The sequence below is a fragment of the Neolamprologus brichardi genome, chromosome 20, assembly GCF_056152115.1.
Source record: "Neolamprologus brichardi isolate AB-2024 chromosome 20, ASM5615211v1, whole genome shotgun sequence".
Lineage (NCBI taxonomy): Eukaryota > Metazoa > Chordata > Actinopteri > Cichliformes > Cichlidae > Neolamprologus > Neolamprologus brichardi.
In genome coordinates this window covers 28,839,082-28,865,897 of record NC_142123.1, presented here as the reverse complement: position 1 = coordinate 28,865,897, position 26,816 = coordinate 28,839,082, and the positions used below count along the sequence as shown (strand labels likewise).

The 26,816-nt window shown below is 41.3% G+C and overlaps 2 protein-coding genes across 5 annotated transcripts in view; both read right to left on the bottom strand.

Moving 5' to 3' along the window:
• Nucleotides 1–15,257, bottom strand: part of acap3a (ArfGAP with coiled-coil, ankyrin repeat and PH domains 3a) — a 71,488-nt gene extending 56,231 nt beyond the window's left edge. For all 4 annotated transcript variants that reach the window (XM_006794032.3, XM_006794034.3, XM_006794033.3 and 1 more), the window contains exon 1: nt 15,070–15,257. In XM_006794032.3, the coding sequence (XP_006794095.2) occupies nt 15,070–15,116 (47 nt within the window). In that variant the 5' untranslated portion in view covers nt 15,117–15,257. The remainder of the gene's footprint in view (nt 1–15,069) is intronic.
• A 2,651-nt stretch (nt 15,258–17,908) lies between these two features.
• Nucleotides 17,909–26,235, bottom strand: LOC148097018 (uncharacterized). Its single transcript, XM_087833637.1, has 3 exons — nt 23,762–26,235; nt 22,369–22,385; nt 17,909–21,064 (listed from the first exon to the last, which is right to left on the bottom strand). The coding sequence occupies exons 1-3, from the start codon at nt 26,077–26,079 to the stop codon at nt 18,699–18,701; spliced, it is 4,701 nt and encodes a 1,566-aa protein (XP_087689763.1). The 5' UTR covers nt 26,080–26,235; the 3' UTR covers nt 17,909–18,698.
• Between the last annotated feature and the right edge of the window lie 581 nt (nt 26,236–26,816).

The following is a 26,816-nucleotide window of genomic DNA, read 5'->3' as shown; positions in this document are numbered from 1 at the left end:
ACCTGGCTTTTATTCTGAAATTTGATGGCTAACAAACTAGATCCAGAGTTTTTATAGTTTGGCATTTTTAAATAAGTATAGTTTTACTGTTAGTTTTAGTCTCCTCAGTTAATATTAATATATAACTAAAATATTTTATGATATCTAATAACCCCCGGCTAGCTCCAGCTCTTCCTATCTCATGTTTCCCCGCAAACTGGCTGGACACGTAGCTAATGTTGTGCTCATGAATGTCATTGGGTTGCTGTCCAGAAAGTCTATCGCCCTGCAAACGGCGCTTCTCTAACGTCGCTGACAGCGGTTCTTGTTCTGTGAGCTAGACCGCCGCCCAAACCAGAACCTTCAGCAGGTGAAGAGCAGCTCAGAGAGACTTCAGAAGTGAACTAGGACTACTTCCTGCTGTTGCAAATTACTTGCTGTGGGAGCTGTGCCTTAAACCTACACAACTGGCAAAAAGCAATGCCAGCATTTATACTTTTGTTGGCAGTGGAAAGTGTCTGCCCCACCCAATGTCAAACAAATCCACTTAAAAAAAATCAAAGATGTTTATGACTACAGAAAGTAGTTCAATTTAGCTGAAAGAAAAGAACAAATATATATATATATATATATATATATATATATATATATATATATATATATATATATATATATATATATATATATATATATATATATATATATATATATATATATATATATATATATATATATATATATATACAAACCACATGAAGAAAATAGAAAAGAAATGTATAAACCACCATAAAAACTAAAATTGGTCTTTACACACTGTACGACACATCACACCTTTAAGGCTCTTAAAAACCTCTGGAGCTTTGAGGTTAGAAACCCATTAGCTTCCTAATAATATCCCTAGTCTTTAGGGATATTATCTGAAGGCACTAAAGCATATAAACACAACAACAGACTCAGACAGGAAGAGAAGATGAGGTCCATCTACAAATGTAACCACCAATTTCAGCGTCCGGTATTTACAGTCGATTTGGAAGCAGACATGTTTCGAACTTCCCGTTGACAGCGCTGTTCTTGGAGAAGGGAGACAATGAACGGGAACGGAGCCAGCGAGTCCCGCGTGACCTTGACTTGTTGCAGGTCGGTGGTGAAGCTATTCTAGGGATTTCATAAACAATACGCTCCCACTTTGCTCGTAATACATGAGCGCACAACAATGCAGGTTTCACTCTCAGCGCTGTAATGGATAAAACACGAGTGTGAGAGCAAAACCACCGCTGCGCGCCGACGACCAGCGCAGTGTGATGCAACAGCCTGCAAACACACTTCAGCAAATGTCACAAAGAAATTAACACACCGCATTATCTTTCTGTTCTTCTGACGCTGTGGTCTAGTGATCCCAAAATGGGAAAAAAATTTAAATGTGAACAGTTAATTATTCATTCATAAGGATGAAACTACAGGACAGAAGGAAGCTGTAATAACCTTAAAATATTTAAGCCTCCAGTTTTTAGCTTAACTGGCAATTGCAACGCTACAGTCTACCTTTTATGAAAGTTCACACACATGGCCACATTCAAACTATAAAGATTTCGGTCTCTGGTTAAATATCACCATCACTTTAAAATCCCGTGTAGAACACATATCACAAAAAATGAAGACATACATGGGATTTTTGCTGCTCACCACAGTGGATCATCTGCATGTCTAGCATCCTCCCCTGCCACACCAACCCTCGCCATGTCCTCCTTCATTACATCCGTGAATCTTTTCTGTGTTTTTCCCCTTTTCTTCCTCCCTGGCAGTTCTAAATCCAACTTCCTTTGCTCAGTATATCCACCATCAGTCCTCTGCACATGTCTGCCTCTTGTCGTTTGGTAGTGCCACTATCTCCAAACTGAATATCATCATAGCAGGTCTCAATAGCATCTTGTAAACCTTCTCTTTCACTCTTCTTGCTATCCTTCTGTCACAAAGTAAAACAATCCATAATTTTGTCTGGGATTGATTCTGCTTATCAAACTGAAGCAACAGCACAATCTCCACGCCTAAGTGGCAACTTAGGCAACTCTTTATCCACTCAGCACTTCTTTAAAGTTCAAGAAAAGCTTCTGCAGAAAGATGCATTTTTAACTTAATATACTGCTTTATTTAAATTAATTAACAACTGTGCCAATTGAGGTTTCAATATCGACCAAAATACTCATAATCATTGGTGATGGAAAAAAGTGCTGTTTTTTTCAACCAGCTGGAAACCTGGTTGGAAATGGTCGGTTTAATTCTAGACTGAACTTGTGGAAACACTCTGATCAGCTGCTAAATCAACTTACTTCTTCTTTGAATGGATGCCAACATCATTTTCTTGTATTCACCTGAAACCTTGTTGCGATGAAGATTAAGTGGACTGCAGGTTTAAAAGTGTCACTGCACAATTAGAAAAAAGTGGCTGCAATTAGCTTATTAACAAGCTAAATGCTTGTTAAAAAGTTTAGCCACCATGCACAATGCAGCGCCTGCTCCATACATCCCCCTTCAGCTCTGAGGGTGGTAAGGGGGTCATACAATTAGGCCACCACAGCCCAAGGGGGAAATGGCAACAGTCACGTAGGGGGAAATGTGACACAGATTAACCCTTTCAGTAGAACTCCACCCCTATTCAGGAGCTGGCCTACAAGTTCTTCCTGTGCATCATAAAGGGGAAATGGACAGCCTCGGATTGAGTGTTTATTATTACATAGGAGGCAAGAGGATATGTGTGACGTCACAAGAGTATTGTACAACCGTCTGGGAAGGAGGGACAGGCCAAAAAAAGGTCAGGATACGTGAGGTCTGGGATGGCGGCGTAGGTTTATACTAACTCAGGGTGGTCCGAGATGACTGCAACACACAAAAATGTCAATGAAGATATTTGGGATGCAGGAGACTAAAGAAAGTCAACACACACACACGCACACACACTGAGAGGCCTGAGTTGTGAGAAAAGTCCTGGACAATGTTCCATTGAAGGGAGGAAGACAATAAAGCCTACAGACGTGCTGCTTCTCTCAGCCTTTTTCTAGGCAGCATACCAGGCTGTCGGAGTAAAATACCAGCACAGAATAGCTCACAGAAAGCCAAACCTACAGTGCAACACCCTGACATTTTGGTGAAATAGCTGAAATCCCCCTAGTGAAAATCCCTACACAGGCGTGATGTGTCCGGCTGTGACAGGGCTGAGCTGGGAGTCTTCCCGGCATTTTTGTGGGTTAAACATGCAGCTTGGCTTCCACTAGAAAGACATACCAGACGTGTGAAGCATTCAGCTCCTTCCTGTCTAGAAGCCTGAGAGATGGTGCTTACAGAAACAGCAGCTTCGATACGGCTTATGCTCACATCCTTTTCAGGCTGCACAGACTTTAACTGGGCTGTCTGATGTCTTAGTTTTAATCCAGAAATCCACAAAAAAAATCAGCTTATTGACAGACAGTCAAAGATAACAGGAGAGCTGTCACTTCCTGCGAGGTTTCCCCCAGGTGTTTCCTATGCACTGTGTCAGCAACATGCCCCTTACGTCACTCTGGACCCTCTTAACCTAACCCTGCCCATGAACCTGAAAGTTGAGGTGACCGTCAGAGGTGACTGAACCAGACCATGACACTGCCAGCAAGGAAGCATAGACAAAGGCAGGCAGGGTACAGGGTTTGTTCTGCTATTCAGATGTGAAAAAGTCACACAGACCCGCAATCCAACAGCAATTCAGCGAAGTGCCGCGTGGTGGGACAGCTGTCTGCGCTCAGTTAACAATGCAGAAACAAGGCACTGAAAACAGCCCCCCGGAGAATCGCAGCATTGCCAGCTCTGCCAGACTCAGAGCGACGAAAGAAAAGAGCAGAATTATACAGTTTTGTGAGAAAACGAGGAGAAAAAAATGAAGCCGAGTCACGGCTCATTGGCCTCTTCGGCAAACTCAACTCTGCGAGGAGAGCCGCAAACAATCATGGAAAACAGTGAGAAAACAATGAAAAATGAGTAAAGTGGAATGCAAAATACTGACTGCGCTGTTGGTTTAGCAAAGGTCAGTGAAATAATGTGATACAGTTGGTGGTTTAGTGACTGGAGATTAGGTGGGTAATACAACAAATTCTGCAACAGAGTCGGGTTAGTAGGTCGTCTGACGCCAGTAAATGTGACAGGAGTCAGAGAAAAAGCACAACTTTTAAACATTTCTACATTTTTCTTCATTATCAAAGCTAAACCAGTGATAGCGGTCAGTACATTAATGCCGATGGCAGGAAAACAGAGACCATGATTAGAGATGAGCTGAAAAGAAAGGATTGAGTATTAAAGTCAATTTTTAAGCTGTGCATCTGCAAGCTGCTTTGCAACCCACCACTGCCCCAGCTCCTATTTCATGATATATGTGATTTAGGCTACGTCTACACTAATCTGGTCGTCTAAAAACGCTCGCATCCACACTATCATTTTCAATCGTTTCCGAACAGTTGTTCATCCACGCTGAAACGACTGAAAACGCTTGCGTTGCTGTATTGCACATGCGTGAAACGTAAGACGATTCGACCTGCCTCATTTCTGTCTGCCGTTTATTTACTTTCCAGCTCTTTGAAACTTTGTTTTTTAAATGGACTAACAATGAGGTGGAGTGTAGCTGCAAGTAACACAAAAGTACAAAGTTGCAAAAGCAAGTGAGAATTAAAGAATTTGAAGATATATCATTATAAACTACAAATCCTCACTTTAAGGATTTGACAGTGTGTTTCTTCAGTCACAGCAGTTTTGCTGGAGTGCAAAAAGGAAAACTCTGTCTTCTCCTTTTGCTCCTTGGTGGACTTTTAAGTTTTATTACTGCTGGAAGATATTTAAGAGATTTACGTTGTGAATCAGAGCTAGGTGTCATAACCGAAGACTCAGCAACATCCTCACACACATCGTCTCCCCAGCGTTTTGCCCTTTATGCTGAACCTGCTTTCAATATTTCAGCAAGCTGACGCACTTCCTGAACCGTCCCCAGACCCTGTTCTGGTCCAGGCGTGACCAGAAGTCTACCCCCGCACACATGGGAAGGCAAGGGAGGACGGAAAGGGAAGAAAAGGGGAGAGTATGAGGCAGGGAGTGAGAGGGATGGAGCAAATCAAAAACAGATGCTTGTACACGTGTGATTCAGCATTGCAAATCTGAGCCGAGTCGAAGCCCAGCGAATTCCTCCTGCATCTACTTTTCACACTGTCGGGGTAACGGCTTCGTATTTTCGTTGGATGTGCAGTCACTTTTCATTCCTCGGGTAGCGACAAACAGCCACAGCTGCACTGTGAAATTCCCACTACAGTCGATAACATTATCCTATGTAGCTGTGAGCTGATGTTCACACACCTGGAAGCCACCCAGCCAGGGAGGCTTTCCATGCAGCCCGGTCATCAGGGGAGCCATTATAGAGACATGAGATTAAACAGAGAAAGCTCTCCAGTCACATCTTTCTATCTGTCCTATTAAACCTCAGTTAAAATCTCTGTGAAGCTTATTTTATGTGTAAAGAATTCAGTGATAAAAAATCCCTAATATGGGTTATCATGTCCACTTTCTGTGAGTCTGCTGACAAATGATGCAGAGCCATAAGCTCACAGCCAATCCCAGAGGACAGCTCCTCACATGCTGCTGCTTTCCACTGGAGGGCAAGTTTTAAAAAAAATAGCATATCAAAAACACAGCTGACGCACGACAAGGCCACAAAATCGAAGCAGGTCAGCCACCGCACGCTGAGGACATTAGGTATTTCTGATTGTCTGTCATTAAGAGATCAATTTTGAATGGCAAAGCAGATTTTTAACATCCAAACTTTTGTCATTTTTCTGTATTGCCCAATCATGAGCGAAGGCATTAAAAAAAATAAGAATACCAAGAAAAAAATCCATGATGTAAAATATTTTTATACTTTTTACACCCCGTTTCAGTAAAACTGACACAGCATTTCATAAAAAGATCAATCATGGTCAAACATGGTGGTGGCAGTGTAATGTCTGGGGTTGCTTTGCTGCGTGAGGATCTGAACAACTCGTCATAATTGATGGAACCAGAAAATCCTGAAGGAGAATGTCGGGACTTCCATTCGTCCAAGTTCACCTCTGAATGGCTCAGTACAAAATCAAGGTTTTTAAGAGGCCCAATCACTGCAAAGTTCAGAAGGAAATTACATTCAAATGCTTTGCCGCAACTTAAACAAGTTGTTTCTGCTTAAAAACCCTCAAATGTCGCGAGACTAAACAATTCTGCAAAGAACACTGGGCCAAAATTTCTCAACATTATTGTGAAAAACTCTTTGCCAGTTATCGCAAACACTTGATTACAGTTCTTGCTGCCAAGGGTGACACAACCAGTAATTAGGATTGGGGGGCAATTAGTTTTTAACACAGGGCCAGGTAGGTTTGGATAGCTACCGGGTTTTTAAATGATGGAATCATCATTTAAAAACTCGGGAAAACTGCTGTAAATTGTTCAATAAGTGTAAAATCTTCTGGTTTGTGCAAACAGAACCATCACATTCAAAAGTGCTTTATCTGATTTAAACGAATGACTGGAAAGCAAAACAACCTTATTGCAGACTTTGTGTATTCAAATCAAAGTGGCTGTCTTTCCATTTAAAATTGCTCAATCCATGAACCCCAGCAAAGTTGATCTAAAAATGTGAGCTGTTGTCCACATTTTAAACAAACTGAATCATCCTTTCTCAAGATTTTTACTTTTCAGTCTGTCCAGTTCTTTCTTTATTTTTTAAATATATTGTTGGGGCAGAAAAACTGGAAGAAAGACCAGTGGGATTATATACAGCAAATAGCCTCTACATTTCTCTTTTGGCATATAGGTCGCCTTCGCAACCTGGTAAGCTAAACCAGCACCCAGCTAGTTGGTTTTAAATACATTTGATTTCTGAGCACATCTTAGAAAACAGCTTAAACTGGCTGCTTAGCTTAAAGTTTGGTAACAGTTAACCAGATCCAGTTATTACAAAAGGTCCACAAAGTTTACCATAGGACATATTTAACTTAATTTGACCAGATGCTGCCATGTAGGAACTTCATTTAGCTGTCGCGTAACTGCTATTTCTTGAACTGAGCAGATGTCGAACTTCGAATAACCCAAAATAGGACAACCCACTAACTGGCGATAGTTGTGTTAAGCTGTGAGCTTCCAAGTTGAAATTAAATGGATTTGGTTTGTTTCTTCTGACAAAAGCGGCATGTTTTTATGCTAACTGGCTACGAAGCACATTTTCATACTTTGAGCTTAAACAGACACCCAAAAGTGATGCTAATCCTCTCATCTTACTCCTGGACGGAAAGCAAACGAGACCATTAATTCCTCTAATGTGAAGTGAAAGCAACAAAAAAAAGAGAGAAAGAGACAGATGAGGAAAGAGAGGAAGAAAAAGCCACACCGCTCTCCTCACAAATTACGCCGGCCTGTGCTGCAGTACATCCGACAGCTGGAATTCACAGTGTGATTAATCCAACAGGAACGTTATCCAGATTATTTATATTAACTCAAAGTTATAGTCCATTTCAAACAGCGCTGAGTCACACTGACGCCCAGGAAGAGCTGAAGGTGAGTAGATGAAACTAGTGCATATTTCTCTATTGCTAGTGACACAGGTTACATAAGTTTAATTTTTTTGGATGTTTCCCGTCATGTTTTTTCTCTTTGCCAACAGTTGAACAAACACATGATCTGGACTGTCTCTGGGCAAATTGGATCCCTTCTCCTGCATATTAGGGGAAAAGTGGATTTTCTCTTGAAAATTGTACGAGACATCTGATATCTGCAGGCATAAAGAATTAGCATCAGATGTTCGCCGCCCATTACCATAATCCAATCTGTTGGGAAAAACAAATGCCAAGTTGTGAGAGGTTCTGTTGACCCACACTGTGAAGTAAGACCAAAGGCTTGGATTATCAGCTTTAAAAGCTGCTCAGTGTCTGTGTGATACTGTGTTTACTGGCCCAGCTCTTGTTTTCCATCTCTCCTGGCCCGCATTAGTCATTGCTTTTGCCACGGGTTGCGCAAGGAATACTAATCTCAATTTACTACAACTCATCCATCATTTAGTTGCCACAGTGCTGATTCAATGTCTGCGGCGCAGCACGGTCAACCTGCGGAAACACCGGGCGGCTGATCTGAAAGCGAATCGAGAGGAACTGAGCAGCTGTGAGGTCGGGCTATTAGATTTCATTGCACTTGATAAACTGTCCGTGCTCTTGGTCTCTCCTGGCCGTGCAAGCGGCTCCGGGCCTTTGTAATCTCTCGGGACGTCCGTCAGAAGCAGATCAGCACAGCACTCGGTATGCGGCGCCCTGCTTTTCACGGCTCTTTGTGTGCACAGTGTGTGAAACGTCTTGCTTTTCATTAAAATGAAATGAGGGGGACAGACGAGCGGCCTCCTTCGACACAAAAGGCACAAAAGGGGTGACATCATCTCTGCATCACAAATAGGTTTCACCAGGGATTCATTTCCATTTACACAAATCATCAATTAACTTTGAGGATTTAGACGCAGAAATAGTCTAACCTAGATATGCGAGAGGGGTTGGCAACCTTTACTATCAAAGGAGAATTTGGGTCACATTGTAGCCAAAAAATAAGAATCAAAAACCAGAATCAAACACATATTTATCCTTTTTAATAAATACTATTGAGGTCTGTACCATCAGGTGGCTTTGACGCACACTTCAGTTGGTGAAATATTCACTTTCTCCTTTGACTCAATGTGTGACGAGCAAGAGGCAGGTCTGACTGCGAAACCACACCCTCAGTGTCACCAGCTAATAGGCAGGTGATTGACAAATTACCCTCCTCTCTTTCTTTCTTTACTAAATATAAAGTCTTGAGCAGTCAGTCAAGTTCAAAAGAGACCCATTCAGCTGCTGTGTGACCTTTTCTTTTTCACGAGTCGTCATTAGCTGCCTGACAGCGACACATCCAATCACAGAGTAACAGAGCATCCCTCCGGCTTATCCACCACGGCACCAACACTGCGTCAAGTTCAAGGACCGTGTGCTCGTGTTTGGCTTATCTCCACCTCTCACAGTAACACTGCTATCCAACTCCCAGTGTGAGAAGGCATCATCAGTTTTAATTTGCCCATCTTTATACTCATCGAATGGTCTGAACTGGTGAAAGAGACCTAACATAAAGAGACCTCCATCGGAGCTTTAAATTTAAGACCAAAGCTTTTAATACCACAAGGAAAACAAAATCAAGCTCCCTCTGTAATAATAAAACAACTTTGAGCTTTTCTTCAATAAAGCAAAAAAGGTGATCTCAGGTCACCGGCAATCACTGCAAAAGCAGTCGTCTCCTGAGCTCTGTCTTACAGATGTGTTTATCTGCTGCTTTTGTGTTTGCAGAGACATATTCCTCCTTTAATAATCCACCTTCCTGCGGCTGCTCTCCTGATGCTTTGGAGCGTGCAAGAGCTCTTCATCTGGTCTCATTTTAAAAAGATAAAAGCCTCTCCAGCTAATAGCGCTGCACATTCTCAACAGGAGGGCAGCAACGATGCAATTATAAAGCCATATTTCCCCGTGTATCATCAGATCTGTTTTATGATGACACCATTTGGATATTAAGCCTGCAGGTGTGTCACCTCGATGTTGAGTTTTTGAGCGGGCAAAATGTGGGGCAATCCCTGATTAAGACACGCATCCAACCTACTGCTCTGTGCTGACTTAATCCACTGTCATTTTCATTACCTGCAACACGCAGAGCTGCTGCCCTTAACAAGACGGTGAAAAAAGCTGAAAGCAAACATCACTGAGCTTTCTCGACATGTGAATCGAGCGCATAGGCTTAAAATTAGAACAGCAGAACCAACTTACATTAATGCCGGGGAAGCTGGCAGAAAAGGATCTAATGTACGACTCTCACAGGGAAGTCATTAAACTGAACTTTATGTTTCCACATGAGCATAAATATACAATATGATACACGAGAGACGACGTAAATTAATAATAAACTAAGGTTTTCTTAGGAAATGGAACTGACGGGGAGCAGGTGGTTATCAGCGAAGTGTTTTTGTTTTTTTTCCTTTTACAATTATGGCGCGTTCCCCACCCTCGATTGGCCGGGAGTCACCATTCTGGGAGGAGCACTCTTGGCTGAGCAGAAAGGCCACTGACACAGATTCAAGATGGAAGGAGGTCAGTCGGAAATAGAGCAGAAGCAACAAGACCATGCCGGAGAAAACCCTTCCAGCAGCTGGAGACGTAGAAACACAAGCTTGCAAAACACAAAGATGATCCGTCACAGTCGTGAACCGAGACTAGCCCGACGCCTGGATTCATCGTGACACAGAGCATTTAAGATGATTCTGATACCATTAAGAATTTAAAAAACCTTGCAATTATAAAGATTTATTAATTCATGACAGAGCAGCAAGAGCAGACCCAGATCTTTTAAAATCAGGGTGCTGAAAGGGTCTTTTACACACGAATCAGTATGCATCAGGGATATCAATCAAACACCAGCTGAAGAAGCAGAGCTGGTGATACATTTAAGGCCATTGGTGACAATTACTTTCATTTAACTTGCTGACTAATTTCTCAATTAGCCATCTGTTCTCTAAAATGACAAAGGAACTGTGATCATTTACTGTATAAATAAGCTGTTATAATTGAGCACAACTCAACACGACATCTTCAAACGCATCAAATCTGGGACATAAAGCAAAGGCTTGTGACAGCTAAGATCAAGGACTGACTAAAAACTAATGAGCAAAGCTCTACATGGGCTAACACCAACCTAACATGCATGTCTTCGTCTCTGTGAGGAAGAGAAACTAGACAGGCATGTGGAGAACAAGCAAACTCCAGCTCCAGTTCCTTTTTTAAAATATATTGCATAAAAGCAGTGAAGCTTTAGTGCACTGGATGTAAATTTGCATGCAGTTACTACACTGTGGAGTCGTCATCATCCTTAGAATCTAATCCAAATCACTGAGAACTTGTTGCTCAGACTATAAAAGGATCTGCTAAACAAGTTTTTATTATTTACTAAAATCTCTACTAAACCGAGGCAGTTAATTCTAAAAGACTGTAACATCCTCTCTCCCCTTATCGCGTCATCTGACTGTGTCACACATTCATCTGTTCACTCGTTTTCTCACAGACGCTATGAGACTCAGAAGCAGGGAGCGCCACAGGTCACTGGCCTTGGATTCCCCGCCTGCCGGGGCTCTCTGCTCTGCTGTGACTCAAAGCAAGCCCCTCATCACGACAGCAGCCTTGTCTCAGCTCGCCGCCCCCAGCTGTTGACATGGGAGGGGAAGAAGGATCATCTGGACTCTTTGCCCTGGGCCATTCTGACGCAGAGAAAAGAGTCTGTTTCTCAGCGGAAGCAAGAATCTTGCTGGACAATGGTCATATTTTTCTGAAGGACTGGGAGCTCACTGGAACGGACGCGCCAAAAAACCCGCCAAATCGCAAAGCAGCCATTAATGAAACATCCTTTAAGCTTTCGGTAAACTTCTTAAGACTAAAGGATGCGTTAACTGTAAGAGTCCTAATGTTGATTTTTCCTAAAAGTTCAACTAATGTCTGACATTTAGAAAGTCGAGTTAAATAATCACCAAAATATTTGCGATTATAATTTCTGCCATCGTCACGCAGTCGTAATGTGTGAGAAATACTGGGATCAAATTTCTTTTGTGAAAAGAATAAAGGAACGATCATGTGTTTGACTCTCAGCTCGCTCAGTCTGTGAGTGTGACGTCAGACTAACACATCAGTGAGGAGAAAACGGCTCAAACGTTGCTCGTTGCCAGTAACGTGCCAGAGTAAACACAAACAGAGAGCCTCGTGCTGCAGTGCAATCCTCACAGATGTGTAGAGCATCGCTGGCTGCAGTCTCACATCTGTCCTGAGAGTGAAGGCACCATTTGTCAAAGAGATTTCAATTCTTCATATTGTTTGATGAAATCAAAACGATGTGATATTTGTGTCTGATAGGACTTTCAGATGTGTCATGTTGGGTGATAATAAACACATAAAAGTGTGATTAGGAACATTCACAGCTTTACGCCTTCACCAGTGTAGGTGCCAGGTATAAACAAACAACAGCATCTGAAAACTGTGTGTGAGATAACAGCTGTACAGGCTGTAACGGTCTCCATCTTTTCATCTGTCACTTTGCCTCACGCAGTCCAGAAATAAAGAGGGAGGCTATCATCAAGGTTGAGCAGTTTGGAGACAAAGTTAGAAACGCAAGGTTGAGATGGTTTGGACATGTGCAGAGGAAATATGGTGGACAAAGGATGTTGGATATGGAGCTGCCAGGCAGAGGGAAAGGAGGAAAACCTGGATGATGTGAAGGAGGGCATGCAGAGGGTCGTTGTGACAGAGGAAGATGTTAGTGAGAGTGAGTTGGAGACAGATGATTCTCACTGATTCACCCTTTAAGAGAGATGCTGAAAGAAAAAGAAAGCTGCACCAAGTTTGCATGATATGTTTTTCTTATTCTAAACTGGCAATTTTTGTGATTTGTGATTTCCACGTCACGTTTGCATTTAAACCCGTTTAAATAACAGATTTAAACACAAAAATTGAAGTTTGATTCGTCCAATCAATCCACTGCCTTAAATGTCCAAACCATTTCACCCTCGCTTCTCTAACTTTGTCTTGTAAAATGTACAAAAGCAACCTGTTTTGGTCTTTGAAACTAATTACCCACCTCATAGCATCTTCAACAAAGAAAGAAAGAACAAACTGGTCTCCTCGTGTCGGTAGTCCACAAACCAGAACATTCTGTCACAGTGGTTACGTACGTCTTTTGTATACAGTCTATTTTTGTATTTCAGGTTAGGCTACTTTTCTTGCAAGTGTGAAAACAGCACATTAAAGTGGAAGAAGAAGAACCTGACTGTCTGCAGTTTTTGCTCCACTAGCTAATCCATTAAGAAGTCATCCAACCTTGAGCTGGGAAACCGAGAAGGCAGCCAAGTGTCAGAGATAATACTTCAAAACTTATTTCCTGCATGATTTTACACGTGTGGGAGGCAGGAATGAATCACGCAAGTCCCAAATGTAAAAAAGACCCGATTTCCCTGCTGCTTCCTCCCAGTCATCCACCTCCAGGGTTGTTACATAACACAGCATACTGTAGCTCCGCTTTTAGCTCCACAAAAGAGCCGTTTGAATGGTGTCTGAAAACACTGTTACAGGCTTCAGCGCCTGCGAGAACATACGTTTACTTTACTTCTTTCAGCATCTCTTCTAGTCATTTAAACATCCTGGGCAGCAGATGAAAGACTCTCCACGCACTGTAAACTGGAGGACGGCTCACTTATGAGAACATCTCTCTGCAGCAGGCAAGGAAAGTCTGAAAACATGTGCAGCATAAAAAGGGGAGGAGGTACATTTTCACTCCATATCGACAGATAGGAGATAACTTTATCCACCCATTCATGACCCAGTGAGGCTTCTCCGAGCTCTGAATAATGAGGACGGTGGCTGTTTAACATGCAGCTTGTCTCGCTGTGGCCTCGCCGCACTGCTTTGCATATGAAACGAGGAGGGAGAAGGTCGTGATGTGCCTTCCTCCGGCTCCAGATGGGAGTCATTAAGGTGCTGCTGCCAAGTCGGGAAGTCTTTGATTTGGAAGCAGAGATTTTATCTCAGGGAGCAAACAGTAAAGTTCAGTGAAGTATATTCACTGTAGTCGACTTTTAAGGTACTTTAAATGAGAATTTCCATTTCAGAAGGAAGTGCTGCACATTTATCAGAGAGATTTCGCAATAAGCTTTTAAATCACAGCATACTCTATGGCAAAGAATCCCCGTTATTACAGCTGAGGCCCATAACAATAAAAACGTATTTATTTATTTATTTATTTAAGCAGATTAGATAGGATTACACAAAAGTTGAAGAGGTTAGTCTGTGCAACTATTTGGTTTTTTGCTTAGCACCTTTTAACTACCCATCCTCTTTTTGCACCTTTTTCCATAGTCTGACTTCACATTTTTGAAAATCTAGCACAAAAGAAAATCAGATCACATCATGTTCATGCATCATGTCCCACATAGCCTTGTTACGTATGATTCGCCTCATATACAGGCTTTCATAAATCAACAGAAATTCAACAAGTTGCATTGATTTAAAAATCTGCAAGAGACAAACTAACTCTGCAGGATTAAAATAAACCCAGTACCTAACTTTTGACTGCATTTGCCTGATTTCAACTTGCACTGTTTTTTTACTTTGATGCACTGGTACTTCATCTCTGAGTATGTCTAAGTATCTTTCAGCACTGCACTGGAGGGGGAAATGACCCTGATTCCCCTCCCCATCTGACCGGCTCTTGACTCTGTTGGAAGCACAGGACCAGGTTTAGATGTGGGTGTAGAAAATTCCTTACTTATTTATGTAACCTTTGGAGGACCCCTGTGAGGGGCTTTGGCATAGTCTGTGTGGAAACCTTCAGTTTCCTCTGATCCAGGGATCCCCTACACAATCAGACAGTCTATTTGATCATTTACCTGATTGCTGTAGTGAACGTTTGCTGCTTTTCCTTCTCTTATAAGAAAATTAAACTATTTCAGACCAGTAATCAGTTAATGGGAACATAAATGGGAAGGAGCTCGTTCATTATGGGAATCAGTACAGATGATGGCAGGCTCTTGATTAATTCTCGAAAGCCTCGCAGTATTTCCGTTAAAAAATATTTAATTGCTTCAGGGGCGGGATAATGATATCTTAGATGTCAAATAGATGCTAATGAATTGAAAACTGGCGCTGTGAGCTCAGATATCAGGAGCTTCAGAGTCAGCCCATGTGACAACTCATGTGGCTGCGTTGCTCATCGTTATCGTCGTGCTTACTGTAAGAAACGATGCTGGAAAAAAATGCGCACAGTCTGAATGACGCTCCAAACTGGGATTGTAATCTAGCATGTACCAAATAAAAGTGCTGATCACTGTGACAACCAGCGTGGCGCATTTTAATCTGAGAAAACACATGTTAAGATTTAGGGGGGGAAACACCAGCAAATATGGATAGAATTAATGCGTTCAACAGTTCAAGGAGACATTTAGGATACTGAGTTCTCTGCTCTCACCTAAACCGGGGGGAATCTTTAATGCAGTCCTCAAAATCCACCGTCATCTTGGACTGGATTGGAGTTTTCCACGAGGTTAAAACACGGATTTCATCTCCTGGGGGGATTAAAGTAGAGATGCAAGTTAGTCCACAGCGATCCTGTCTGCGTCTCCTGCTCCTGCAGCAGACCGTAGCTCGCTCACTCGCTCAGTCCTGCTCTGCTGATCTGGAGCCGCTTCACTCAGTACTAAACCCGTTGATGCCTTCAGCGGCTCCTCACAAACTCGGATTTTAGAGTTTCAAGGTGCTGAAAGACACAGTCACGCGGTTTTCATATAGAACGAGTGCTTTAATTTAAACTTGGGGTACTACTTAAATATTAATAATAATAATAATAATAATAATAATAATTATTATTATTATTATTATTATTATTATTATTATTATTATTATTATTATTATTATTATTATCAAATATAATAATAAGAATAATTAGTAAAATTAGTAGTTGTAGTAGCGGAGGGAATGTTTCAACCAACTTTGAAAGGAGGAAGGGCAATGATTTGTTCTTATCTCCTAATTTTGATTTGCTTACATACAACTGGCAACAAAAAAATGAACAAAAAAAGACATTTTCTTCAGTTTCAGTTGTTTTCAGTGGCAGAAATAGGCTTCCATAAATTGCTAATTGTGGAAATTATAAGTCGTCATGCTCATGCAAGTCATATCTGGTAACCACTATGTATATGTATTGAATTATATTTATATTATTATCTTAAATTCAGAAAGTGACATGAATCCAAACAGATGTGTAGCAGATTCAAAAGTGAAATATTTGCTGATAGAAGAAATTAAAAAAATTAAAATTAAAAAAATTAAAATGTAATCACGTGGTGCAGCACTAGAGGAAATGCACAGTACTTTCCACCACTGTGAATAGTTGCAGCTTTTAATTATTTTTCAGATTTTCTGTAATCTAAAAATAAACTTCTATGTAAATGAGAACTTATAGCTACAGAGGTGAGACTGACTCAGCATCACTGATCTACAGCATCATATTCATGTAACACTGAATTCTTTTACTTGGTCTTCTCACTTTAGGTAACATAAAGTCCTGTAGTGCAAAATTCTTTATTAGGTTTTAGCAGCAATATTTGCTGCTAGGCTCAGTTTTCACAAAAATTCAGTATCAGTTCAATTGCAAACTGTTGATGCAGTAAAATGTCTACACAGAACTGTATTTCCATGAAAGAAAAAGCCTCAAGGCTATTAGGTCTGAACACCATGCAATAGCTCTGAAGTTCATCATATCATGGTCAGAGGTTTATATTAGATAGTAACAACACTGTTAAATTAAGGAAGTAGCATTACCAAAATGTAGGTACAAATTTTTATGTAACGCAAAATAATGTTTTCAAGGCTGAAAAAAATAACCACCAGAGTTTTGTAGAGAATAACAGATTGTCTAAGGAGATGTACCCAATTTCCAAGTATATGTTCTTTCTTTCTTTCTTTCTTTCTTTCTTTCTTTCTTTCTTTCAATATCAAAATGTAAACGGTTACAGTAAATTTGAAGCTTTGACAGCTGTACAATATTGTTTCAACAGCAATTCGTAACAGCCAAAATATGTCCGGTGTAACTTGAAAGCAACATCGCTGACGTCACATTTCAACTTGAATTGAATGAACTATTATGGCAAAGTTACAGTCTCAATGTTATTCTTTATTTTCTCAGTATCTTCTTGAGGGACAGTATGTGTATATGTGTACGTGATATTAAATGAATGTTTAAGTGCAGGTTATTGTGCAGACTCAGCACAGAGCATCAAAGAGTTGATTTGTAGTGTGTCACATCAGTGTGGTGGCAGCTGTCCTGGCAGCCATTTTTGGAATTCCATAAGATACTATGATTCATATCAGTATGTCACACATAAACACATTGTATTGAATGACACAAAAACAGAATCTTATGAGAATTATAAGATTCTGCTAACATTCTGTCCACATTTGATAACCTGCTTAGTGATGTGAAATCATCATCAATGTGTGTGGGTAAAACAGAAGCAACTTTGGATTTCTAACTACAAATCCATTCTCTCTTGTTTCTTTTTGTCTTTATCCCACTCTAAAAGTTGGATGTAACAGTGAGACCCAATTCACAACCCAATAGAAACAGATCCAGGTACATTTACAGCAATATTCAAACTGAATACAGGCTGCTGGCCATTGACATGTAGTATCCTTTTGACTTGAAGTCACCTGGAACTGTAGCTGTGCTGTAAACAAATAATGAAGCACAGTTTGACCAGAATAAGAACTAGAATCTTTAACACACTAAGATAATAAAATACACAAGCTATTTGGCTGGTAACTGGCAATAAGCCAGAGGACTAATGGCCCAGAAGGCCCAAATGAAACTAGTAATGTCCAGACATCTAGCCTATATTACTTAATATTCATTAACCTATTTAAAAAGCACTTTTGCTCTGTTTCAGGTAAAGTGTAAATCTGCACCTCTGATTTGTGTGATTACATTTTCTCTTTGTCTTTTTCTGCTGCAGCAGCCAAAGTCTGATTTATTAATGACAAACCAGTGGTAGAAGCATCATAACATCAAGAAAACTGGACAGTTAAAGGATTTTTCTTTTTACATAAAAAAGAAAAAAATGTTTGATGATCTGAAATGTTTAAGTGTGACAAACATACAAATAAATAGGAAAACGCTTTTTCACACCATTGTCATATAAAAGACTTACTTCCTTCATTCTGTTCATTGACCCCATTGTGGACCACTAAAATTTTGTATACTATGTAGTATATACCTTATTTACTTTATTTATTACATTTTGGGTTAGTTTTGTTTTTTTGCACTACATTAGACAACATCAAAATAGCGTTGTCAAAAATGACAATAGCGTTGGCATTTTTGTTATTTGTGTTTTGTAATCTTTATAAAAACCTAGAAAAAAACACCTCTTAATCTTTGGTATATGGCGAGGCGCTGTGGACATCCAAGTTTGTGATTGTGTAGATTTTTCAAATCAATACCATGGTTGCATCTACTGAAAATCTCTGTGAAGCTTAAATCTCAGTGACCTTGACTTCAAGGTCAGAGGTCAACTTTTCTGAAAATCGGAGGAGTTTCACATTTATAACACAGGTATGTCTACTAGGAGGCTGAAGGGTAGCACTATATATTTATAAACAATCAAAAACAACAATTTAGTTCCAATTTGTATGGAATTTATTTCTGTAAACATGGTGTTTTAGGTCGGATTAAAGGACTGATGTGATGGTAAGGTGTCCGCTGCTCTGCTTTGAATATTGGTAGGCTTTTTTCTTTTTTTTTAATTTTCACAAGAATTGCTAGTTCCCCTAGAGTTTTGGCCACCCCAGCAATCAGAAGATTCCCTATGAGCAAGCATTTAGCGACAGTGGGAAGGAAAAACTCCCTTTAAAAAGGAAGAAACCTTCGACAGAACCAGGCTCAGGAAGGGACAGTCATCTGCCGCGACTGGTTGGGTTGGGGGGAGTGAAAATTAAAAGAAAAAAAAAAAAGCCAAAGTGATAATTATTGGAGCAGATTAATTAATATTTCCGGTGTAATTTGCTGTTAACATCCTTTTCCAACCCCAGTTTGTATTTTTATCACTTTTGTCCAGGGTGGAAGATGCCATGCTGGAGATTGACTCTGTATGGTTTTTCAATGTTGATACTTGGGAACCTGTTGGAGAGGCCAGGGTTGAAAAAGGGATGCCGTAGAACCTGAGAGGGTGTTATCCGCTGGTGTGCATCCAAGGCCAACATCTCTTTAATTAGGCTGACAAATAAGCGTTGGCCATCTTCTGGTCCTCGTCTAAACATCATTATTTGTTCGAGGTCATCCAGACGTGTCAGTTTTATGTATCTTGTCTCCAAAGATTCATATCCTGTCTCGTATTTAAATTGTTGGGCGGTCTTAAATGTCCAGCGTTGTTGGTTGTAGTTGTCTTTTGTGAAATAGTCTTCAGTGTACACGCCAGGATCGAGAACATGATCTGGTGGCTGACCCTGACTCTCTATGATGAATTTCAAAACATCATAATATTTTTTTCCAGGGTAGAGTGGCACCCCTGTAACAAGCTCAACAGCCACCAGCCCCAGAGACCACATGTCACTTGCTTCGTTATAAGGAAGGCCAAGCATAACCTCAGGTGCACTATAACCAACTGTCCCCACACGGTCACCAGGCATCACTGCAGACGCAGGACATGCGAGGCCAAAGTCTATAAGTCTAACTTTGACTGGAGACTCATAGCGATTTACAACCATGATGTTTCCAGGTTTGAGGTCCGCGTGCACTATTCCCAAAGAACCCAGGTGGGACAGAGCATTTGTGAGTTGACCTAAAATTGGCCTGACTTCACTTATGGGGAGACACCGGTTATTCGGGTCCCCTATGTAGTCCCACAGGCATTGATCTAGGAGTTCAAATTTCAGGCAAACTCGCTCTCTGTCAAGGAAAAAGCCGTTCCATTTAACAATGTTGGCGGCATCTGGATCCAACCTTCGCAGCTGCTCCAGGATGAAAATTTCCTTTTTTGCCTGTTGCAGAATATCAGTGCGGTTCTTGTTCACCTTAATAGCCACAGCTCGGTTGGTTTTGGTATCATGGCATTCTGCTACAATACCAAAGCCCCCTTCTCCGAGGAAAGCCTCTACCTTGTAGTGGTTTCCCAAAATGCTCCCTTCAACTATTTCAAGCTCATCTGAGCTGAAAGATGGGCTGGCTGATGTGTGGACAAATACTTGCTGAGAAAATTCAACCGAGTTTTGAAAACTGCAGTTGATTTTCTCTGATCTCTTGCATTTCAAGTTTGAAGGGTGCTGAAAGACCACCGGGTTTGGTGGTCTTTCAGCACTCATGTCAATGCAAGGGGAACTCTTAGGGTTGAAAAAGGGATGCCGGAGAACCTCAGACGGTGTTATGCGCTGGTTTGCATCCAAGGCCAACATCTGTTTAATTAAGCTTACAAACAAACGTTGGCCATTTTCAGGTCCTCTTCTAAACATCATTACTTGTTCCAGGTCATCGAGACGCGTCAGTTTTATGTATCTTGTCTCCAGGGACTCATATCCTGTCTCGTACTGAAATTGTTGGTCAGTCTTAAATGTCCAGCGCTGTTGGTTGTCGTTGTCTTCAATGAAATAGTCTTCTGTGTACACGCCAGAGTCTAGAACATGATCCGGTGGCTGACCCTGAGTCTCTATGATGTATTTCAAAACATCATAGTCTTCATTTCCAGGGTAGAGTGGCACCCCTGTACCAAGCTCCACAGCCACCAGCCCCAGAGACCACATGTCACTTGCTTCATTGTAAGGAAGGCCAAGCATAACTTCAGGTGCACTATAACCAACCGTCCCCACACGGTCACCAGGCATCACTGCAGACACAGGACATGCGAGGCCAAAGTCTATAAGCTTGACTTTGATGGGAGACTCATGGCGGTTTACAACCATGATGTTTCCAGGTTTGAGGTCAGCGTGCACTATTCCCACAGAACCCAGGTGGGACAGAGCATTTGTGAGCTGACCTAAAATTGGCCTGACTTCACTTATGGGGAGACCCTGGTTTTTCCGGTCCCCTATATAGTCCCACAGGCATTGATCAAGGAGTTCGAACTTTAAGCAAACCCGCTCTCCGTCGTGGAAAACGCCGTTCCATTTAACAATGTTGGCGGCATCTGGATCCAGCCTTCTCAGCTGCTCCAGGATGAAAAGTTCCAGTTTTGCCTGTTGCAGAATATCAGGGTCGCTCTTGTTGACTTTAATAGCCACAGCTTGGTTGGTTTTGGTATCACGACATTTGGCTACAATACCAAAGCCCCCTTCTCCAAGGAAAGCCTCTACCTTGTAGTGGTTTCCCAAAACGCTCCCTTTAACTATTCCAAGCTCATTTGAGCGGAAGGATGGGTTAGCTGACATGGTGAAATGTGTCGGCTTGGTCAGTGAATTGCTAATTAACGCGAAATTCTCTCAAAACTCTCCAAAAGGATTTGCTTACTGTCAGGTCAAGGTCCGTTGAGCAGCAAAGTTTAACAGAGCAAAGCTCCTATTTAAGGGTTTTGTCTCTCAGCAAGATTATGACATCACAAGGGATCAAAGGCATTCTACTTTGCATCATTGGCATTCTATTTTTGATCATTGGCATTCTATTTTTGATCATTGGCATTCTACTTTGGATCATTGGCATTCTATTTTTTCAGTTGAAACATTGAAAAAAAATAGTGTTTCAACAGGGCAGGCTGGCGCCCTGTGGGAGGCAGAGGTGATAGGGTAAGGATGCAGAGGATAAGAAAAGATCTTATCTGTCAGCTCATCAGCGAGCAGCCGCAGAATCACAGGTGCAGCTTGGCAGGGGATGGAGAGTGAAGACAAAATCAACAATGACTTATGGCAGGGGTGTCAAACTCAAATACACAGTGGGCCAAAATTCAAAACTGGAACAAAGTCGCGGGCTAACATTTATATTTATTGAAAAAAAAAACTTCCTCCAGATATAAGAATGAATCTTTTCTTATGGACTCAAATAGGTTTTGCTGGAAAACTGAATATGGAACAAGCAAAGCTTAATACTAAACAATATATGTATTAGCTGTATAATACCAGTAGGCCAGCTCTAATAGTAATTTGGTATGGCTTCGCGGGCCAAATGTAATTAGGCTGCGGGCCAAATTTGGCCCGCGGGCCAGAGTTTGACACCTATGACTTATGGCAAAGTTACAGTCTCAATGTTATTCTTTATTTTTTCTCAGTATCTTCTTGAGGGACAGTATGTGTATATGTGTACGTGATATTAAATGAATGTTTAAGTGCAGGTTATTGTGCAGACTCAGCACAGAGCATCAAAGAGTTGATTTGTAGTGTGTCACATCAGTGTGGTGGCAGCTGTCCTGGCAGCCATTTTTGGAATTCCATAAGATACTATGATTCATATCAGTATGTCACACATAAACACATTGTATTGAATGACAGAAAAACAGAATCTTATGAGAATTATAAGATTCTGCTAACATTCTGTCCACATTTGATAACCTGCTTAGTGATGTGAAATCATCATCAATGTGTGTGGGCAAAACAGAAGCAACTTTGGATTTCTAACTACAAATCCATTCTCTCTTGTTTCTTTTTGTCTTTATCCCACTCTAAAAGTTGGATGTAACAGTGAGACCAAATTCACAACCCAATAGAAACAGATCCAGGTACATTTACAGCAATATTCAAACTGAATACAGGCTGCTGGCCATTGACATGTAGTATCCTTTTGACTTGAAGTCACCTGGAACTGTAGCTGTGCTGTAAACAAATAATGAAGCACAGTTTGACCAGAATAAGAACTAGAATCTTTAACACACTAAGATAATAAAATACACAAGCTATTTGGCTGGTAACTGGCAATAAGCCAGAGGACTAATGGCCCAGAAGGCCCAAATGAAACTAGTAATGTCCAGACATCTAGCCTATATTACTTAATATTCATTAACCTATTTAAAAAGCACTTTTGCTCTGTTTCAGGTAAAGTGTAAATCTGCACCTCTGATTTGTGTGATTACATTTTCTCTTTGTCTTTTTCTGCTGCAGCAGCCAAAGTCTGATTTATTAATGACAAACCAGTGGTAGAAGCATCATAACATCAAGAAAACTGGACAGTTAAAGGATTTTTCTTTTTACATAAAAAAGAAAAAAATGTTTGATGATCTGAAATGTTTAAGTGTGACAAACATACAAATAAATAGGAAAACGCTTTTTCACACCATTGTCATATAAAAGACTTACTTCCTTCATTCTGTTCATTGACCCCATTGTGGACCACTAAAATTTTGTATACTATGTAGTATATACCTTATTTACTTTATTTATTAAATTTTGGGTTAGTTTTGTTTTTTTGCACTACATTAGACAACATCAAAATAGCGTTGTCAAAAATGACAATAGCGTTGGCATTTTTGTTATTTGTGTTTTGTAATCTTTATAAAAACCTAGAAAAAAACACCTCTTAATCTTTGGTATATGGCGAGGCGCTGTGGACATCCAAGTTTGTGATTGTGTAGATTTTTCAAATCAATACCATGGTTGCATCTACTGAAAATCTCTGTGAAGCTTAAATCTCAGTGACCTTGACTTCAAGGTCAGAGGTCAACTTTTCTGAAAATCGGAGGAGTTTCACATTTATAACACAGGTATGTCTACTAGGAGGCTGAAGGGTAGCACTATATATTTATAAACAATCAAAAACAACAATTTAGTTCCAATTTGTATGGAATTTATTTCTGTAAACATGGTGTTTTAGGTCGGATTAAAGGACTGATGTGATGGTAAGGTGTCCGCTGCTCTGCTTTGAATATTGGTAGGCTTTTTTCTTTTTTTTTAAATTTTCACAAGAATTGCTAGTTCCCCTAGAGTTTTGGCCACCCCAGCAATCAGAAGATTCCCTATGAGCAAGCATTTAGCGACAGTGGGAAGGAAAAACTCCCTTTAAAAAGGAAGAAACCTTCGACAGAACCAGGCTCAGGAAGGGACAGTCATCTGCCGCGACTGGTTGGGGTGGGGGGAGTGAAAATTAAAAGAAAAAAAAAAAGCCAAAGTGATAATTATTGGAGCAGATTAATTAATATTTCCGGTGTAATTTGCTGTTAACATCCTTTTCCAATCCCAGTTTGTATTTTTATCACTTTTGTCCAGGGTGGAAGATGCCATGCTGGAGATTGACTCTGTATGGTTTTTCAATGTTGATACTTGGGAACCTGTTGGAGAGGCCAGGGTTGAAAAAGGGATGCCGTAGAACCTGAGAGGGTGTTATCCGCTGGTGTGCATCCAAGGCCAACATCTCTTTAATTAGGCTGACAAATAAGCGTTGGCCATCTTCTGGTCCTCGTCTAAACATCATTATTTGTTCGAGGTCATCCAGACGTGTCAGTTTTATGTATCTTGTCTCCAAAGATTCATATCCTGTCTCGTATTTAAATTGTTGGGCGGTCTTAAATGTCCAGCGTTGTTGGTTGTAGTTGTAGTTGTCTTTTGTGAAATAGTCTTCAGTGTACACGCCAGGATCGAGAACATGATCTGGTGGCTGACCCTGAGTCTCTATGATGAATTTCAAAACATCATAATATTTTTTTCCAGGGTAGAGTGGCACCCCTGTAACAAGCTCCACAGCCACCAGCCCCAGAGACCACATGTCACATGCTTCGTTATAAGGAAGGCCAAGCATAACCTCAGGCGCACTATAACCAACTGTCCCCACACGGTCACCAGGCATCACTGCAGACGCAGGACATGCGAGGCCAAAGTCTATAAGTCTGACTTTGACTGGAGACTCATAGCGATTTACAACCATGATGTTTCCAGGTTTGAGGTCCGCGTGCACTATTCCCAAAGAATCCAGGTGGGACAGAGCATTTGTGAGTTGACCTAAAATTGGCCTAACTTCGCTTATGGGGAGACGCCGGTTATTCGGGTCCCCTATGTAGTCCCACAGGCATTGATCTAGGAGTTCAAATTTCAGGCAAACTCGCTCTCTGTCAAGGAAAAAGCCGTTCCATTTAACAATGTTGGCGGCATCTGGATCCAACCTTCGCAGCTGCTCCAGGATGAAAATTTCCTTTTTTGCCTGTTGCAGAATATCAGTGCGGTTCTTGTTCACCTTAATAGCCACAGCTCGGTTGGTTTTGGTATCACGGCATTCTGCTACAATACCAAAGCCCCCTTCTCCGAGGAAAGCCTCTACCTTGTAGTGGTTTCCCAAAATGCTCCCTTCAACTATTTCAAGGTCATCTGAGCTGAAGGATGGGCTGGCTGATGTGTGGACAAATACTTGCTGAGAAAATTCAACCGAGTTTTGAAAACTGCAGTTGATTTTCTCTGATCTCTTGCATTTCAAGTTTGAAGGGTGCTGAAAGACCACCGGGTTTGGTGGTCTTTCAGCACTCATGTCAATGCAAGGGGAACTCTTAGGGTTGAAAAAGGGATGCCGGAGAACCTCCGACGGTGTTATGCGCTGGTTTGCATCCAAGGCCAACATCTGTTTAATTAAGCTTACAAACAAACGTTGGCCATTTTCAGGTCCTCTTCTAAACATCATTACTTGTTCCAGGTCATCGAGACGCGTCAGTTTTATGTATCTTGTCTCCAGGGACTCATATCCTGTCTCGTATTTAAATTGTTGGTCTGTCTTAAATGTCCAGCGCTGTTGGTTGTCGTTGTCTTCAATGAAATAGTCTTCTGTGTACACGCCAGAGTCTAGAACATGATCCGGTGGCTGACCCTGAGTCTCTATGATGTATTTCAAAACATCATAGTCTTCATTTCCAGGGTAGAGTGGCACCCCTGTACCAAGCTCCACAGCCACCAGCCCCAGAGACCACATGTCACTTGCTTCATTGTAAGGAAGGCCAAGCATAACTTCAGGTGCACTATAACCAACCGTCCCCACACGGTCACCAGGCATCACTGCAGACACAGGACATGCGAGGCCAAAGTCTATAAGCTTGACTTTGATGGGAGACTCATGGCGGTTTACAACCATGATGTTTCCCGGTTTGAGGTCAGCGTGCACTATTCCCACAGAACCCAGGTGGGACAGAGCATTTGTGAGCTGACCTAAAATTGGCCTGACTTCACTTATGGGGAGACCCTGGTTTTTCCGGTCCCCTATATAGTCCCACAGGCATTGATCAAGGAGTTCGAACTTTAAGCAAACCCGCTCTCCGTCGTGGAAAACGCCGTTCCATTTAACAATGTTGGCGGCATCTGGATCCAGCCTTCTCAGCTGCTCCAGGATGAAAAGTTCCAGTTTTGCCTGTTGCAGAATATCAGGGTCGCTCTTGTTGACTTTAATAGCCACAGCTTGGTTGGTTTTGGTATCACGACATTTGGCTACAATACCAAAGCCCCCTTCTCCAAGGAAAGCCTCTACCTTGTAGTGGTTTCCCAAAACGCTCCCTTTAACTATTCCAAGCTCATTTGAGCGGAAGGATGGGTTAGCTGACATGGTGAAATGTGTCGGCTTGGTCAGTGAATTGCTAATTAACGCGAAATTCTCTCAAAACTCTCCAAAAGGATTTGCTTACTGTCAGGTCAAGGTCCGTTGAGCAGCAAAGTTTAACAGAGCAAAGCTCCTATTTAAGGGTTTTGTCTCTCAGCAAGATTATGACATCACAAGGGATCAAAGGCATTCTACTTTGCATCATTGGCATTCTATTTTTGATCAATGGCATTCTATTTTTGATCATTGGCATTCTACTTTGGATCATTGGCATTCTATTTTTTCAGTTGAAACATTGAAAAAAAATAGTGTTTCAACAGGGCAGGCTGGCGCCCTGTGGGAGGCAGAGGTGATAGGGTAAGGATGCAGAGGATAAGAAAAGATCTTATCTGTCAGCTCATCAGCGAGCAGCCGCAGAATCACAGGTGCAGCTTGGCAGGGGATGGAGAGTGAAGACAAAATCAACAATGACTTATGGCAGGGGTGTCAAACTCAAATACACAGTGGGCCAAAATTCAAAACTGGAACAAAGTCGCGGGCTAACATTTATATTTATTGAAAAAAAAAACTTCCTCCAGATATAAGAATGAATCTTTTCTTATGGACTCAAATAAGTTTTGCTGGAAAACTGAATATGGAACAAGCAAAGCTTAATAATAAACAATATATGTATTAGCTGTATAATACCAGTAGGCCAGCTCTAATAGTAATTTGGTATGGCTTCGCGGGCCAAATGTAATTAG